This window comes from Meriones unguiculatus, chromosome 6 (assembly GCF_030254825.1).
Source record: "Meriones unguiculatus strain TT.TT164.6M chromosome 6, Bangor_MerUng_6.1, whole genome shotgun sequence".
In the NCBI taxonomy this organism is placed as follows: domain Eukaryota; kingdom Metazoa; phylum Chordata; class Mammalia; order Rodentia; family Muridae; genus Meriones; species Meriones unguiculatus.
Window position 1 is genome coordinate 36,466,816 of NC_083354.1, and position 15,580 is coordinate 36,482,395.

Consider the following 15,580-nt stretch of genomic DNA (forward strand, 5'->3'; position numbering starts at 1 on the left):
GTGAAGAACAAGCAGGCAAACAAAAGAGAAAAGTAGAAAGGAAGGGAGGGAGGGAGGAAGCAAAGAAGGAAGAAGGAAGGAAGAAAGGCAGATGGCTCCAGAGAACCAACAGCTGGAGGTGTGCCCTGGCCCTCATGCACACGCACCCCACACCTAAACTGCACCTGCACACACACAAACACAGACACATGAAGACTATCCCAGGTGGGGGGACTGAGATGTGGCTGGTGTCATGGCAGCAGATGCCAGAGTTCCTTGGAGACTGGGCCAAAATTCTAGCTCTGCCTTGACTCAGTTTCCTAATGGGTCAGATTCTTCCCTTGTTCAGTGAGCATGTTAATACAGCCGACACCAGACGGCTATTAGGAAAAACGAAGACATTCTGGTGGATTGAGTGAGGTGTCCCTGATAGGCTCCGTGTTTGAGAACTTGCCCCACCCCCCGGCTGATTACACTATTTGGGGGGAGGGGGAGGGGGCTAGGAAAGATATGGCCTTACTGAAGGAAACATGTCACCAGGACCAGAGGCTCCACTTCTGGTTAGCTGTGGCTCCTTGATGTTTACACTTAAGATGAGATCTCTCAGCTTCCTGCTGCAGCTGCCTCCTCCATCAGGATGGACTCTTCCTCCCCCCGGAATCAAAAGCCCACGGAAACCCTTCCTTCTCTGAGTCACTTTGTCACTGTGTTTCATCACAGCAACAGAACAGCATCTAAGACAATATGGGTTCACAGACCACTGATAACATTAGTTATCATTAACCGCAGGTCCCAGGGGAGGCTGCCCTTCGCAGTCAGGCCCCTCCGTGTCACCCAACATCTCCTCAGATACCATAGTCTTAACTTTGGCCTCCACTTGTTTTTCAGTTGGTTTCTTTTCCTATTTATGTATGTATTTATCTATTGACAGAGTTTCTCTGTGTAGCTCTGGCTGCTCTGGCTGGCCTCGAACTCCCAGAGAGCCACCTGTTTCTGTCTCTCAGGTGCTGGGGTTTAAGAGTATACCACCCCCACCCAGCCTCACTTGTTTGCTCAAGGTGCTCTTACAGCCTCAGATAAACATTTCACACTTCCTTTTTTCTTCTTTAAGTGTGTGTGTGTGTGTGTGTGTGTGTGTGTGTGTGTGTGCTCAAGAGAGAGCTGGAGTTGCAGATGTCCGTGAGCTGCATGATGTGGGTGCTGGGAGCTGAATTCTGGTGCTCTACCGGAGCAGCCAGAGCTCTCAGCACTGAGCCATCTCTCCAGCCTTCTAGTCACTGGCCTGAATATCTACCGTTCCCTTTCTTACTGTCTCCTTCCCTTGATCAAAATCCCTGTCAGTTACTTCCATTCATATAACAGGAAGTGGGATTTCCTGGGCCATCCTTAGGTGTTAAGGTTTTCACAGCAGGGCTGGAGAGATGGCTCAGTGGTTAAGAGTGCTTCCTGCACTTCCAGAGGACCTGAGTTCAGCTCTCTGCACCCATATCTGGTCGCTCCCAGCCCGCCTGTAGCTCCAGCTCCAGGAGATCTGATGCTTTCTTCTGGTCTTCCTGGGCACCTGCGCTCACGTGGAATAGCCCTCCACACACACACACACACGCGCGTCATACTTAAATAAAATAAATCTTAAAAAAGTTCTTCATAGTATATCAAAGTGAGTAGATGTTTGTACATTTACATGTAATGATGTAAGAATTTTACAAGTAGAAAAAATATGTAAACCTGTTCAATTCTCAAATGGATTATAGAAGCCATTCTGTTTTCTGCCTGTTGATCATAGAGCCATGCATTTGGTATTCAGAGCCAAGTTTCTTCTTCCCTTGATTTTATCAAATGTGTTTCTTTATTTCAGGAGAATTAACAGTTCATGCATCAGTTATGTCTCCTCATCTTGTGACCTGAGCTGTGACTTTCTTTCCGTTTCTCTTTCTCCTAGTATTTTCTGGAGCTACAAACTTCAACATGGCATCTTTTCTTTAGCCCCTAGCACATGTATTACTCTGCCTTCTGATGCTGTGACAAAACACTGACCAATGCCAACTTGGGGGTGGAAGTTTCATTTGGCTTACCTGTCCCAATTACAGTTCATCATTGAGGCAAGTCAGAGCAGGAACTGAAGCAGAGGCAGAGTCAGGAACCAGAGAGAGACACTGCTTACTGGCTTGATCCCCAAGGCTTGTTCGGCCTACTTTCTTATCACTCTCAGGACCACACACCCAGAGCTGACACTGCACAGTGGCACACCAAATGTTAATCAAGCATATACCCCACTGACACGGCCACAGACCAGCTGAGCTTTCCTCTTCCAAACGTGAGTCTAGATTGGGTCAAGCTGAAGAAAACTGAGTGGCACAGTCTAGAAGGGAGGGCAAGGCTGTTGGCTGGCCTCACGTTCCTTCCTCCGTGTGTTCCTAGCTTGGACTGTGTCTGAGTTGGGTGGTCTCAGGATATTTAGAATTCATACTTGGTAACTGGTTTCTGGTAGAGAAAATCTCTTACAGGCAAGTGAACAAAGCGTTTCTGATATATGACCCCTGGGAAAAGCCAGCCCTCCTAGCGTAATGGGTGGCCAGCATGACTGCATCAGCGCTACTGGGAAATGTTAGAGAGATGGGCAGCCAGCATGACTGGATGAAGGTACCCAGGAAACTCCTACAGTGCTCTTTAAGCGCAGCTGTGAGGGTCTTTCCAAGAATTGCTAATAATATGAGGGTTCTGCCGTAATAAATACTTTGATAAATTAAAATTTTGAAGACACTGTTGGGGGAGGGGTAAGAACTGTGAACGGTGGGGACTCGTTGGAGGTTCAGTGTCGCTAGAGGTATGTCTCTGAAGGACAATCCCTGACCCCCTTCCCTTCTGCTTTGCTTCATCGTGAGCTGTATAGGGCTGCTCTTTAATCACCTCCCTGTGTACTGAAGTAAAGCCTTGGAAACTATGAACAAAAAATAAACATTTTCTCCTTTTCAATCATCTTTCCCTCAGGTAACCTCTCACAGCAATGAGAATTTGATCAACAAACCTGAAGTCAGGGAGAAAGAAAGAAAGAGAGAGAGAGAGAGAGAGAGAGAGAGAGAGAGAGGGAGGGAGGGAGGGAGGGAGGGAGGGAGGGAGGGAGGGAAGAAGGAAGGAAGAAAGAAAGAAAGAAAGAAAGAAAGAAAGAAAGAAAGAAAGAAAGAAAAGGGAAACTAGGCTTCCTCCCACTTCTCCATGTGAGAGTCACTATGACAGGAAATTAAAGAAGGATGAGCTAGTGGCATTTTAAGAAGGAGCTGACAAACTCCTGTGACATCCATGGTGAGAAAACTGTTTGCTTCCACACAGTGTTGTCAAATGTGACCTTATGGGGTTTTATTGTTGAAGGGAGAGATGACATCATCTCTAATTGTCTTACACTCCTCTGACTGTTTCAAGGTTGGTGACAGAGGGGCTAAGAAGCAAATGACACTTTTTCTTTTGTTTTGAGATGGTCTCACTGTGAATCTCAGGCTAGCTTCAAACTCATTATCTTTCTGCCTAAGCTTCCCAAATGCTGGGATGACAGCCCAGGCCATGACTCCTGGCCACACTGGAGGGAAGGCGTGGAGGCGGGGCTATGAGGCAGCTGGTCATGCTGCTGCATCTGCCTCCAGGGACTAGCGAGAGATGAAGATGGCGCTCAGGTCACCTTCTCCAGCTCACTCACTCTCAAGCTCCCTTTACTGGAATGCTCTGGCGACACTCTCACATGCACACCCACAAGTGTGTCTCCCGATCCTTCCAACTCCCATCAAGTTGACAGTGAAGATGAACCATCCCACGTGGGGTAAGGGCAGACACAGGGAAGTCAAGGGGGTAAGACTGACAGGGTTCTTCAATAGCAATAGCCACCAAGTGAGCTGACTCCAAGTGGCCCACAGCTTACCTGCTGAATGAAACATTTGAACTAAACAAAGTAACTTTCCAGTGCAGGTGATGCCATTGGCTGATGGATGCTCGTCTTCTCTGTTGCTGACAGAAAATACCATGACCAAGGCAATTTACTGAAGAAGGAATTAATTTGGGCTTATGGAGCCAAAGGGATAAGACTCCACAGTGGCATGGAAACACGGCTGCAACCGGAGGGCATGGTTGCAGGAGCAGGAAGCTGAGAGCCTCAACCATGAACATGAAGAAGAGAGACGACACCAGAAGGGGCTTGAAGCTCTTAGCCTCAAAGCCCATCCCCAGCGATGCACCTCCCAAACCTCCTTAAACCACCAACTGGGGACCAAGTGTTCAAATTCCAGACACTGTGGAGGACATTTCCCATTCAAACCACCATAACCAGTAACAAACAGGAAGGAGCCATAGGAGAGGTCAGCTTTGATCATTGTAGAGTTGACTTAAAATCATATAGCTACCAGTCCAGTGTCAGGGAGGGAAGACATTCCTTCTACCCTCTGAGAATGCAGTGACAGTGCCTACTAAGTAACTGACAAGTTAATGGCAAGAAAGCTGTTTGAACTTACTAGGTATGCCAGGGCAACACAGGAGAGGAACCTGAGTACTCAGAACCCAGACAGGATGTGACAGGAGCCCATGATCCTCCTGAAGAGGAGGCAGTGGTACCTGGGGAGAGTCCACAGTATTGGGAAAAGATGAATGAGTCTTAGGACACACTGTAGTTTCTGCAGCATGGCAGGGCGTGGGATTCAGCCTCTCGTTGCTTTTCTTGAGATACAGTTAATCTTCCTGGATAGATGTTACATCAGGGGAGGGCTCTTTCTCAAGGCTCTGTCTCAAGGCAGATAAGGGGAATCCAGAAAAGCTTTGCCTGCATATGTGTTTTGGAGTATCGTCCACTCAGTGAGGAGTAAACCAAAGCCATGGACTTTGGGTGGCCTTTCCTACGCTTTCTGACTAAATCTTTACAGGGCACAGCCTCCAGAGCCAGAAAGGCTCAGACTGGACCTGGAAGCTCTGTCCTACTGGCTGTGTGACCTTTGCCAAGCACTTAATCTCACTAATCCCCAAATTCTTCATCTGTAAAGGGAAGGTTAGGCTAGCACTTGCTCACAAATGTTAGCTATGATTATCTGTGAGGTCAGGGCTAGGCTTCTCTTTAATTTTTTCTGGAAGGCTTATCTGCAGTTCCCATTTTCCTACAATTAACACACATCGTGTTTGTAGAGCGTTATGATTTTCGAAAAAGAATATGCTAATACTTTATGCAAACATGCATAACTGCAGCCTATTAGCTTCTTAGAAGAAGGGCAAACAAGAGGATGGACTGAAAAAGCAGATGCAGCCGTTTTCCCTCTGAGCACACGCACTGTGGGATGCAGGGTGGACATCTAAGGCAGAAAAGAATGTTTTAGGATCCCCCAAAAGTACATGAAGACCTTCATATATTCCTTGCCAGGATGGGGCAAAAGTGGAAAATAGGTGGAATATAAGCAAGGTGGCTCAGTGGTTGGGGGAGTCAGTGGAGTCAGTGGGTGGAGGAGCTTGCTGCCAAGGTGGCAGACCTGAGTTCAATCCCTTGGAAGAAAGGATTGGGGGAAGAGAGAGAGACTCTACTAATATCTCTCTCCCCCCCCCCTCTCTCTCTTTGTGTGTGTGTGTCTCCCGTGTGTGTGTGTGTGTGTGTGTGTGTGTGTGTGTGTGTGTGCATTGTTTCGCCCCCCCTTTTTTTAAGACAATTTCTTCCGCTTACTGGCCTGAGACTTACCAGGTAGGCTAGACTTACCAGGTAGGCTAGCTTGGACAGCCAGCAATCCCCAAGGATCCATCTGGCTCCTTTTCCTCCTAGAGTTGGGATTACAGAGCAGTAGGTGCCACCAGGCCTGGCTTCCTTCAGGTGGTTTCTGGGATCCAGCTCAGGCTTTCCTGGTTGCAAGGACACAGACTGCCCTGTGTCTCTCCAGGTCCCTTGGGCTGGTTTCGATCTATACTTGTTTCAGCGCACATGGAGAAGACAGCACATGTGTCATGGTTGGGCAACTTGGACAAAGTTAGGGAAAACAAAGAAGACAGAGAGGAGGGGGTTCACTTCCCCTTTCTCAGGAAAGGGAAGCAGCACTGACAGGACCCTGCGGAAAGTGCATCTGTTCAGATCTCTGTCAGGTTACATAATGCTTTCCGCAGAGTTACGAAACAACTAGGTCCCCGAGGTCACGTGTCATCTGAGTCTTTGTTATGTCGTGTGCTTACTTGGCCAACATGCGCCCGAACACACCTGAGATGTGTTTAGTGCAGGGTTTGAGCAGTGAGGAAAGGAAGGTAGACAGTGCCTGCCCTCAAGATCTTTGTTGTTGAGAGAGGAATGGGGTCGGGAATCAAGCCATGAGAAATCTTCCTGGAATCTAGACATAAGTGCTGTAAAAGTTATCAGACATGGTGGATGAGCATCTGTAACCTCAGCAGGTGGGAGACGGAAGCAGGAAGATCCGGAGTTCAAAGTCAGCCTCAGCCACCTAGCCAGTTGGAGGTCAGTGACCTACATGAGACCCCATCTCAAACAAACAAGAAATGACAAGCAGACACAAAATGAAATAAGCGCCTGGGGACAGGCGTACGGGGCCACACTCACAAGTGCACCTCCACATGTGTGCCGCACTCACACACATGTACACACAAACTAAAAAGCTCATGCAGACACGTCTGAAAACCCAGCATGGAGGAGGCAGAGGAAAGAGGATGTCTGGGGCTTGCTGGCCAGCCAGTCCAAGCTCTCCTCCATCTTCAGCAGCAGTGCGAGGCTGAAGATCCACTCTACTGAGATCTGCTCAGACGTGAGGAGAGCTTGCCCTCCTTGGACAGAGACGGTCACAGTGGGAGTCAGGGGTCTGTGGAGGCTCCAGGAATGCAGAACAGGCTCTGAGCAGAAGATGGAGCTCCTGCAGGGCTGTGTGGAGATGGGGACTCCAGACCAGGTGCAGGGACTGGCCTTCTACTTTCTTTGTGGCGCTATTAAATGAAATCATGGCAGAGGATGCACTTGGAAAACATCTTCAGTGCAGGTCTCAGACAAGGAACGGAAGGGCCCAGGGTGGCCCTGCCTGAGCGTGGGTGGCTGCAAGGCAAATGCTCAAGGCATGGCAGTGTCCCCGGAACCTTCCAAGAAGGAAGGTGGGGAACCAGACTTTAAACTCGGCTCAGTCTCCCGTGCTAACATGCTATGACAACTGCAAGGATGCACGTGTGCTGACGTGCCTAAGGGGGACCAGCCCTCACCCTCCTACTTTCTGTCCACGCTCTTCCCTCACCAGATGCTCGAGAGACAGGAACTGCCCCTTTCCTGGAATACACACCCACTGGCAGTTTTGGGTACTGAATCAAGACTCAGAGTTCCAGTTTGAACAACTTTACCCTGCCGAAGTCACGTTGGGGCTCTGGGTGTGAGGAAGGACCCTTTGCCCTTGTTCCTGGTGGACCTAGCGGAGGACCTGTCTCGGGCATGATTCACCGTGTGAGTGTGAGCAGTGTCTTTTAAACCTTTTGTCTGGGTTGTTTGTTTGTTGTCAGCTGGACACAAACTAGAGTTATCTGAGCAGAGGGAACCACAGTTGGGAAAATGTCTCCATCAGATCGGTGTGTAGGTCAAGTAGTGGCTGATGTGGGAGGGCCCCACACTGTGAGTGGTGTCACCTCTGGACAAATGATCCTGGGTTACAGAAGAAAGCACGCAGAGTAAGCCAGAGGGAACAAGCTGGTAAGTGACACTTCTCCCTGGCTTCTGCTTCAGTTCCTGCCTCCAGGTTCCTGCCCTGCTTGAGTTCCAGCCCTGACTTCCCTGGATGATAGACTACAAACCATAAAATGAAATGAAACCTTTCCTCACCAAGTTGCCTTTGGTCATGACATTTTATCTCAGCAACCATAGCCTGAGCCAGTGGCTGTTGAGAGGTACCTATCTTTGAGGGCTGGAAATAGGTTGATCATATACTTCATTATCTAGTCAGATACCTGACAGAATGGAGGTTTCATTAGTAAACTGCAGAAGAGGGACTGACAGGATGGTTCAGTCAGTCCATGAAGTGCTGGCCACACAAGGGAGACCCACCTCTAGCACCTACATAGGAAGCTGGGTGCTAGAGCAGGAGAGGGCACACTGCTGGGGCAGTGTAGAAAGTGCTTGCTGCAGAATCATGAGGCCCTGAGTTCAGGTCCCGGCACCCATACAACAAGCCTGGCATTGCCGTGCATGTGCCCATAACCCCAGTGTTGTGGGGTGGAGACGGGAGGATCACTGGGACTTGCTGGCCACCAGCCTAGATTTAGGCTCAGTGAGGAGACCTTGTCTCAAAGAAGTAAGGCAGAGGGTGATAGAGCAGGACACCTGATAGCCTCTGGCTTCCATGTATGTGCATATGTGCATACACACACACACACACACACACACACACACACACACACACACAAAAGACTGGCACAGATGTGGCTGAAGCTCCCCAGTGCTGGCTGAGCGGAGACAGGGAAATGTCTGGGCTTGCTGGCCAGCAGTCTAGCCAATCTTCCATCTCCAGGGGGAGACTCAGATAAAGCAAGGGGCTGGAGAGGTGGCCCCGCAATTAAGAGCACTTGCTGATCCCAGAGAGACCCGGATTCAGTCCCTTCAGTCCCAAGCATTCGCACGGTTACCTCCTGGACTTGGTAGCTTGCAGCCTTCTGTGACTCTGGTTCTGCGAGGTCTGATGTCCTCTTACAACCTCTTCTGCAACACGCACACTCACAGTGCACACACAGACACGAAGGCAAAATGCTCACACATAAAATTAAAAAACAAAACAAAACAAAAAAGCCTTTAAAAGCAGACCAGGTGGCGTGGTTGAGGCAGACACCGGATGTGGGCCTCTGGCCTCCACGTGCTCCACGGACGTACATACACATGTGCTCATTTCCAGTCTCTGGAAAACGTGGTCATCGCAGGAAGAAGGGAAACTTGACGGGTGTATTGTTTTCCTGGTGCTAGCCTTTCTACCTTTAGCCAAATATTTTCTCTCCTCACCAAGATCCATAGTTGGAAAGCAGGAAGCAGCCCCCCCCCCCCCCCGCGACACACACAAAAGTCACTTTTACTCCTACGGGGTTCCTTACAGGCAACACCCTGAAAATACCAGCCCCACCGCTATCACTTGGGTGTCTATTTGGCTTCATACAGCAGGCCACGCCCAGGAAATGGTCCTTCCAATGGGAGGCTCTACCCAGGTGCTCATTAGTAAACGCAGACGCTCCCAGCTCAGACCTACTGAACCAGAACTTGCAGGTTAGCTAAATTCACAACCCAGTGCAATTAACACGCACTTTAAAGTCTGAGACAAACCCCTGAGTTTTTGCCCCACAATAAAAAAACCAGTCCCTTACAACGTGATCACGCATGCATGCACATAAAACTGAAACCGAGCTCTGGTGAAGCAGTGCTTACCGTTACTTTACTAGGGAAAACAATGTGTTCGGGACTCTGCATCTACATTTCTGGACCCTCGACGGAATTATGAAGCCCCTGGGAGCAATGCCTAGAAGATGTGTGTGTGTGTGTGTGTGGGCGGGGGGTGCTTGGTGGGGTATCAAGGAAAGCGGTGTAAGCACTTTCCAGCTTAGTCACTTCTGAGTTTGAACTTGGAGCCTGGACTTGGGCTCGGGGCGGGGGGAGGGGGGGCGTGCGTGGGAGCGCCGTGAGGAGGCAGCCGAAAGTTTGCAGAGTCCTGGAAAGGGCCGATCCAGCGGCCTTGATTGGAGGCCGGAGGAAAGCGGGGCTGGAAGCCGGAGAGGGCTGGAGCTGGAAGGCTCTCGGCGGCGAGAGGTCCTGCCCAGCTGTTGGCGAGGAGTTTCCTGTTTCCCTCCCCGCGCCCGGGTAAAGTTGATGAGTGAGTCACTCGCGCGCACCGACCGACGACACCCCCCGCGCGCGCACACGCTCGCCCGGGGGACGGAGCCCCAGCCTCCTGAGCAGCTCTCCTCGGCCGCCGGGGGCCTCCTCCGGGCCTCCAAGCTCCCCGGATCGCCGGCCACATCTGGCCGGCACCTCTGCCCGGCGCGCTCCGGGCGGCGCAGGCATCCTGAGAGGGCGACGAGTCCAGGCACAGCCCGCGGTCCCCGAGGCTCGGTTCGCGGCGCCCCAGGGGCCGGTCTATGACGAGCGACGGGGGCCACCATGGGTCGGGGGCTGCTCCGGGGCCTGTGGCCGCTGCACATCGTCCTGTGGACGCGCATCGCCAGCACGATCCCGCCGCACGTTCCCAAGTCGGGTGAGTGAGTGGCCCGGGCGCGACGCTGGGGTTTCGCTAGGGCTCCCCGCTCCTCCTCCAGCTCCTGGGGCAGCGATTGACAGTCGGCCGCGGGACCCGGCGCAAGGGCGGAAACGGGAAGTTTGTAGCGGCCCGACTCGTCCCGGGCCCGCGGGGATCCGGGGAAGATCTCTCGCGAAAGAGCAGGACAGTGCACTTGAAGGGGACTTGGGGACGTCCGACCCCTTTGTGCGCGCACGAAAGGCGAGCGCGGTCGCGAGGGGCCTGCACCCCCGGAAAGGGAAGTTTGAGGAGTTGGAGCGTGGAGGAGTCGCGGCAGGGCACTGGCCGCCCAGCTGCTGCACACCTGGGCCGCGCACTGCTCTAGACACCCGGACTCAAGCACTCTCAGCCCTCAGCTCCACTACCTCGGCAGGGTTTCTGGGCCGCGACTCACTGGATACAAGTAGCAAAAAAGAACTGATTTCAAAGGGCAGTCGTTCATCTGTCCCTACTCTTTCTCCGTCAGCGGGGGTGGGGACCCCGTGAGGGTGGTCAGCTTGTTGACTGAAAAAAAAAAAAAAATTCTGCGTGTCTACTTAAGTTCTGGACTCCAGGAGTGCTGCCTGGAGTTAAAGATCTCAGCCCTTGCTGTTCAGTGGGAGCGCCCAAACCAGGGTACCCACCAGGTCCCATCTCAGGGGTGATGGTTAAGGCAGAAAAGCAGGAATCAGGGCTCCTTCCTAAGGACTTGCTTGGGAAGTGCAGAATCTCTGACATTTTAACACCGAAGTTAGAACTGTTGCAGCTATCTGTGGCCAGGGCCACTATCTGGGCCTCAGTTTCCCCTTCTGTACAAATCAGTGGTTCAGTTTGTGTACGTTTACACTCTTTTCGTCATTGGCTTTCCATGACCTTCCCTGCTAACTAAGTGATGGCCGGGGTAGATTTTGGGTGAAATGCAGAGGATGGCATGGCCCTATGTGTGTGCGGGGTGGGGGATAAGGGCTGGGGTCGGGGGCCGAGGGAGCTCTTTGCAGATGGCAGAGTAGGTGGGGTCCTTTCAGAATTACGGATCACGGTGAAAACAGCGGTGGAACCTTTCAGAAGGGAAGAGACACACAAAACGAAGCAGCGAAAATCCTAATAGGGTTTTAGTTTTGTAGTTTCATGAACCGTGCCTTCGTATCGCTGGTCTCCAGTAAGCGGCAGCGCCAGAGAGCTCAACTGTCTCTGATGTTACCCCAGCCTCGTAAAAAGCGGCTTGGGTGACTGGAGATTTGACTTAGTGCATGCTTGAGGACCTGAGTTCAAATCCCATATGCAAACAAAGTTGCCCAAGGTTCCTTGCCAACCTGGTGGTAGTGAGAGAAGACAGGAGACCCTTTGGAAATTGAGGGGTGTCGGGCTATCTCTAGGTTCGGTGATAGACCTTGAGTGAGGAAATCCATGGAGAGTGACAGAGGATGTCTTATGTCCTCCTCTGGCCCCCACCCACACAGGCACATAGACCCTCCCTTGCACGCACACACACTCACACACACATTTTTTAAAAAATAAATTGAAAGAAAAACTGTTGTATTTTGCAGATGAGCATCAGAAGCTCTTAACATTTAGATCGGGAAGAAACAAAACTCCGGAGGCCCCAATTTAAGTTTTGTTTCCAAGATCAAGATTTGTGATTTTCAAATTCCAGGCTCTGTAGCTCATGAGTCACTTACACACACAGTTTTAAACAATTAGCTGGTGGGCCTGGTGGGTCCTTTTAATTTGGGCTTTAAATAGTTTTATAAAATGGAGAATTTTCGCATTTTATGGAATGGCCATTCCAGAATGTGTGGACAATTCATTTTGAGTTGTACCCATGTGGCCAGAGTTTTTAAAGATGGTTTAAAGTTGGGAGACAGCTCCCAGGGAAAGGACAAATGGAATTCCACTTGCCTTCTCCTTTTCCACGGAAGGAAAGGCATCAGGACTTCTCTGACATAAGTGCTAAATTGTGAGAAGAGTTTCCAAGATACCTTAATTCGACATAAGATGTAAAGGAACTAGATTGTTTGCAAAGTCCTAGTTAGCCCTAAAAATAAATAAATAAATAAATAAATATAAAATCTATGTTTATTAGCCTGACAGGTGAGCAAGTGATTTTAACACAAGGGAAATTTGCACTAATATATATATACATATATATATATGTGTGTGTGTGTGCACACATATATATGTAGTTCAGTGGCTTTATTTCACTTACCAGCTTCTTTGATGGTGCAGGGCCTCTAGCTGAACCCAGAGTGCACTGTGCTGGCTTGTCCCTTGAGCCAGTGTGCCCCAGGAACCCCCAGTCCCTGCCTTCTGGGTGCTGGCACTGCAGATGACCGATACATCCTGCTGGCTATTTATGTGGGTGCTGGGGATTTGAATTCAGGTCCCCACACTTGCATGACAAGTGCTACATGAGCTAAGCTATCTCCCCAGCTGCCAAGAAGTATACTTAGACAAATTTTAATTAAAAAAAATATTGAGTGTGTGGATGTGTGTGTGTGAGTGTGTGTGTGTGAGTGTGCTCCTGTGTGGAAGGAATCAGGAGAACCCTCTGGTAGTTGGCTCTTTCCCTGTATCATGTGAGACGGAGAACCCAGATCTTGGAGCTTAGATGCAAACACCCCTGCTGAGTCCTCCCGTGGGCCTCAAAATATTAAAATGCTTTTTTGATATGGTATAGTCACTCTTCTAAGTGCTCAAATATCAGAAATAACTTCTAGGGGAAAATGTACCCTGGACACGAAATACCTCAAAAAATATGGTTTTTCCTTTTAAACGCCTACAAAAAGGTCCTCATAAAGGACTAAACCTTGGTTCTAGTGTCCCAGGATCACCGGTTCCTACAGGTTCTTTCTGGTCCTCACACTTTTCTAGGTCCAGGACCAGACATCTTTAGTCCTGGAGTTTCATTCTTTGGGCCTACTTCCTGCCCATCCTTCGTAGGGCACATTTTCACCTCCAGGCACTCCCTTTAATGACATCTTATTTTTACCAATTGGAATATGCAGGCAGCGCCAACCAGGGCTGTAATTGGTTGCCTGTTTCAATTTAGCGCCCCACACTGAGGACTTATTAAATGTCCACTCACTGTCCCTGCTCTGCGGTGTCCAGGCCAGTTTCATTCTTTTTCTGCCATCAACCTGCCTCCTTTACAGTTTTCTTTACATTTATGAATAACTAATATGGTTTTGTTTATTTCATCGTGTGTGTGTGGCAGCTGTGGGTGTGTGCGGGAGAGGGCAGTGAACGCGGGTTCCCATGGAGGCCAGAAGGTATTGGATCCCCTGGAGCTGGGAGTTACAGATGGTGGTGAGCCGCCTAGTGTAGATGCTGGGAACCGAACTCAGGTCCTCTGCCCCTGCGACCAATTCTATTTTCCTTGTCAATAATGGGACCTTATTAATGCTATCTTCCCAACTGCCAATCTTCCTTCTCAACAATATTTATTGATGATCTCCTTCTATGGGATGTTTAGACTCAGAGAACACTACCCCAAGTGAGTAAGACAGACCCGCTCTTACTCATTTTACTTCTTTGAGCTCTGTGGCTGCCTTGTGTCATAGACAGAGCGCAGGACACATCAGGAGCTTGAAGCATTGTTATGTCCTGTTTCCACCCCCCTCCAATCCCTCACTTCTTGCTGAATGCACAGGACGGTGTGCACGCTAGGAATTTCCTTCTTGGTGCCTCTGCAGGAGTCCCTCATTGCTGTGTTCTTACTCCGCTGTCTCTACCCGGTTACAAGCCAGGCCTGGAAGGCTCGCAGTCCTCACTCAGTCCTCTAACGTAAGCTGGGTCCGCGTGTCCAGCCTCCCTTTCTGTTGAATGGGCTGGAGGTAGAGTGAGCACCACTGAAGATCAGCTTGTCTTGGGTTCCAATCCTGCTTCTCCTTTACTGGCTGTGTGGCCTGAGTCATGGCATTTGCTGTGTAAAACTGGGATGCCATCGGGTCGGATGGAATAAAGTAACACTCTCAAGTGCTTCATCCCGTGTTCATGCCCCACCAATGGCTTTGGCCATTATTAACTCTTCAGTCACACCTGACAAAGATCTCACCTACCCTGTTTTTTCTAACTTTGCATCCTACCAAGGCCTAGAGCAGTGGTTCTCAACCTGTGGGTCATGTTTCTCGTTGGGGGACGCGTATTGGATGTCCTGCATAGTGGATGTTTTGATTCTTAATAGTGAAAACAGTTATCAAGCAGCCATGAGATAATATCACATTTGGGGTCACCACAACATGAGGAACTTTTCAAAGGGTCATAGCAATAGGAACATCAAATACCTCTAGAGCCCCCCAGACCTCACCTGAGGCAGCTGCACTCTCAGCCACCTCTCTCTGGAACTCTCATCTGACTAGTTTGTCTCATCTTTGAAGACCTACCTTGGGCCTCCTAAGGAAACCTGTGAGGCTTTGCGTGAGCCAGGTGAGCCAAGTGCCCCTCTTCCTTCCTCTCTCGGCTCCTAACAGCAGCCAGCTGTTGTGTGATTCCCTAGTCCACTGAGCCTTGCAGCCCCTCAAAGGCAGCGGGGTCTGTCCCTGAGAGACCCTCCTCCAGGGCTGTCCCATGTGGACAGCGCTTTCAGGGAGGGCTAAGCTGAGCCTCCGTGAGGAGAGTGTGACTGGGCACAGCTTTTAATACCCAGGCAGGCCCTACTGGGTAGTGTATTTGGTCATGTGTTTGGAGTATCTGAATTAGTGTGGCTACTGATTTGGCTTTGCAGCATCTGTGACTGAATCCAAGGGCTCTGTACACCCCCCTCCCTCACTTTACTCTGTATTTTGTACCAGGGTCTCACTAAATTGCCCAGGTCTGTCCTAAGTCCCCTGGGATGAAGCAGCCCTTCAGCCTGCTTTGCTTTGGCCTCACTCCTTAATAGCCAGGCCTTCAGGCCTGTGCCTCAGGGCCCAGCTTTGGCTATTTCTATGCTAAGTAATTGGTTCCTATATTCTGACCAAAGATAGAAAAAGCTGTTTTGACTTCTGACATATTGTTAAACTGCTAAAGAGCCTTCAAAACCATAACACTTTAAAAAGTTTTCGCCTATAAAATTATCCTGTGAATGCCAGACTTTCTCTCTCACTTTCTCTCTCTCTCTCTCCTCCCTTTTGTTTTCTCAAAGATTGTAGAAAGGAGACAATAATCACAAAATTTAATGCTGAATTTAAATGCAGGTTTTTTTTCCAGGCGTTTTGATGTTGTTTCTTTGCCTTTTTGAGACCAGGTTTCACACTGTGGCCTAGATTGGCCTGGAATTTATTTAGGCTAGGCTGGCCTCACACTTGTAGCAATCTTCCTGCCTTAATCAGCATCTCAAGTACTGCTATTACAGGCATGAGCCCATCTTGAATTGAATGTTTACATTT

The 15,580-nt window shown here is 49.9% G+C and overlaps 1 protein-coding gene across 2 annotated transcripts in view; it reads left to right on the forward strand.

The window, feature by feature from the left end:
- Positions 1-9,818: 9,818 nt before the first annotated feature.
- Tgfbr2 (transforming growth factor beta receptor 2) overlaps positions 9,819-15,580 on the forward strand; it is an 89,183-nt gene continuing 83,421 nt past the window's right edge. Inside the window, exon 1 of one of the 2 annotated variants that reach the window (XM_021634659.2) lies at positions 9,819-10,193. In XM_021634659.2, coding sequence (XP_021490334.1) covers positions 10,100-10,193 — 94 coding nt within the window. In that variant the 5' untranslated portion in view covers positions 9,819-10,099. The remainder of the gene's footprint in view (positions 10,194-15,580) is intronic. The other variant, XM_021634660.2, reaches the window with a different exon arrangement.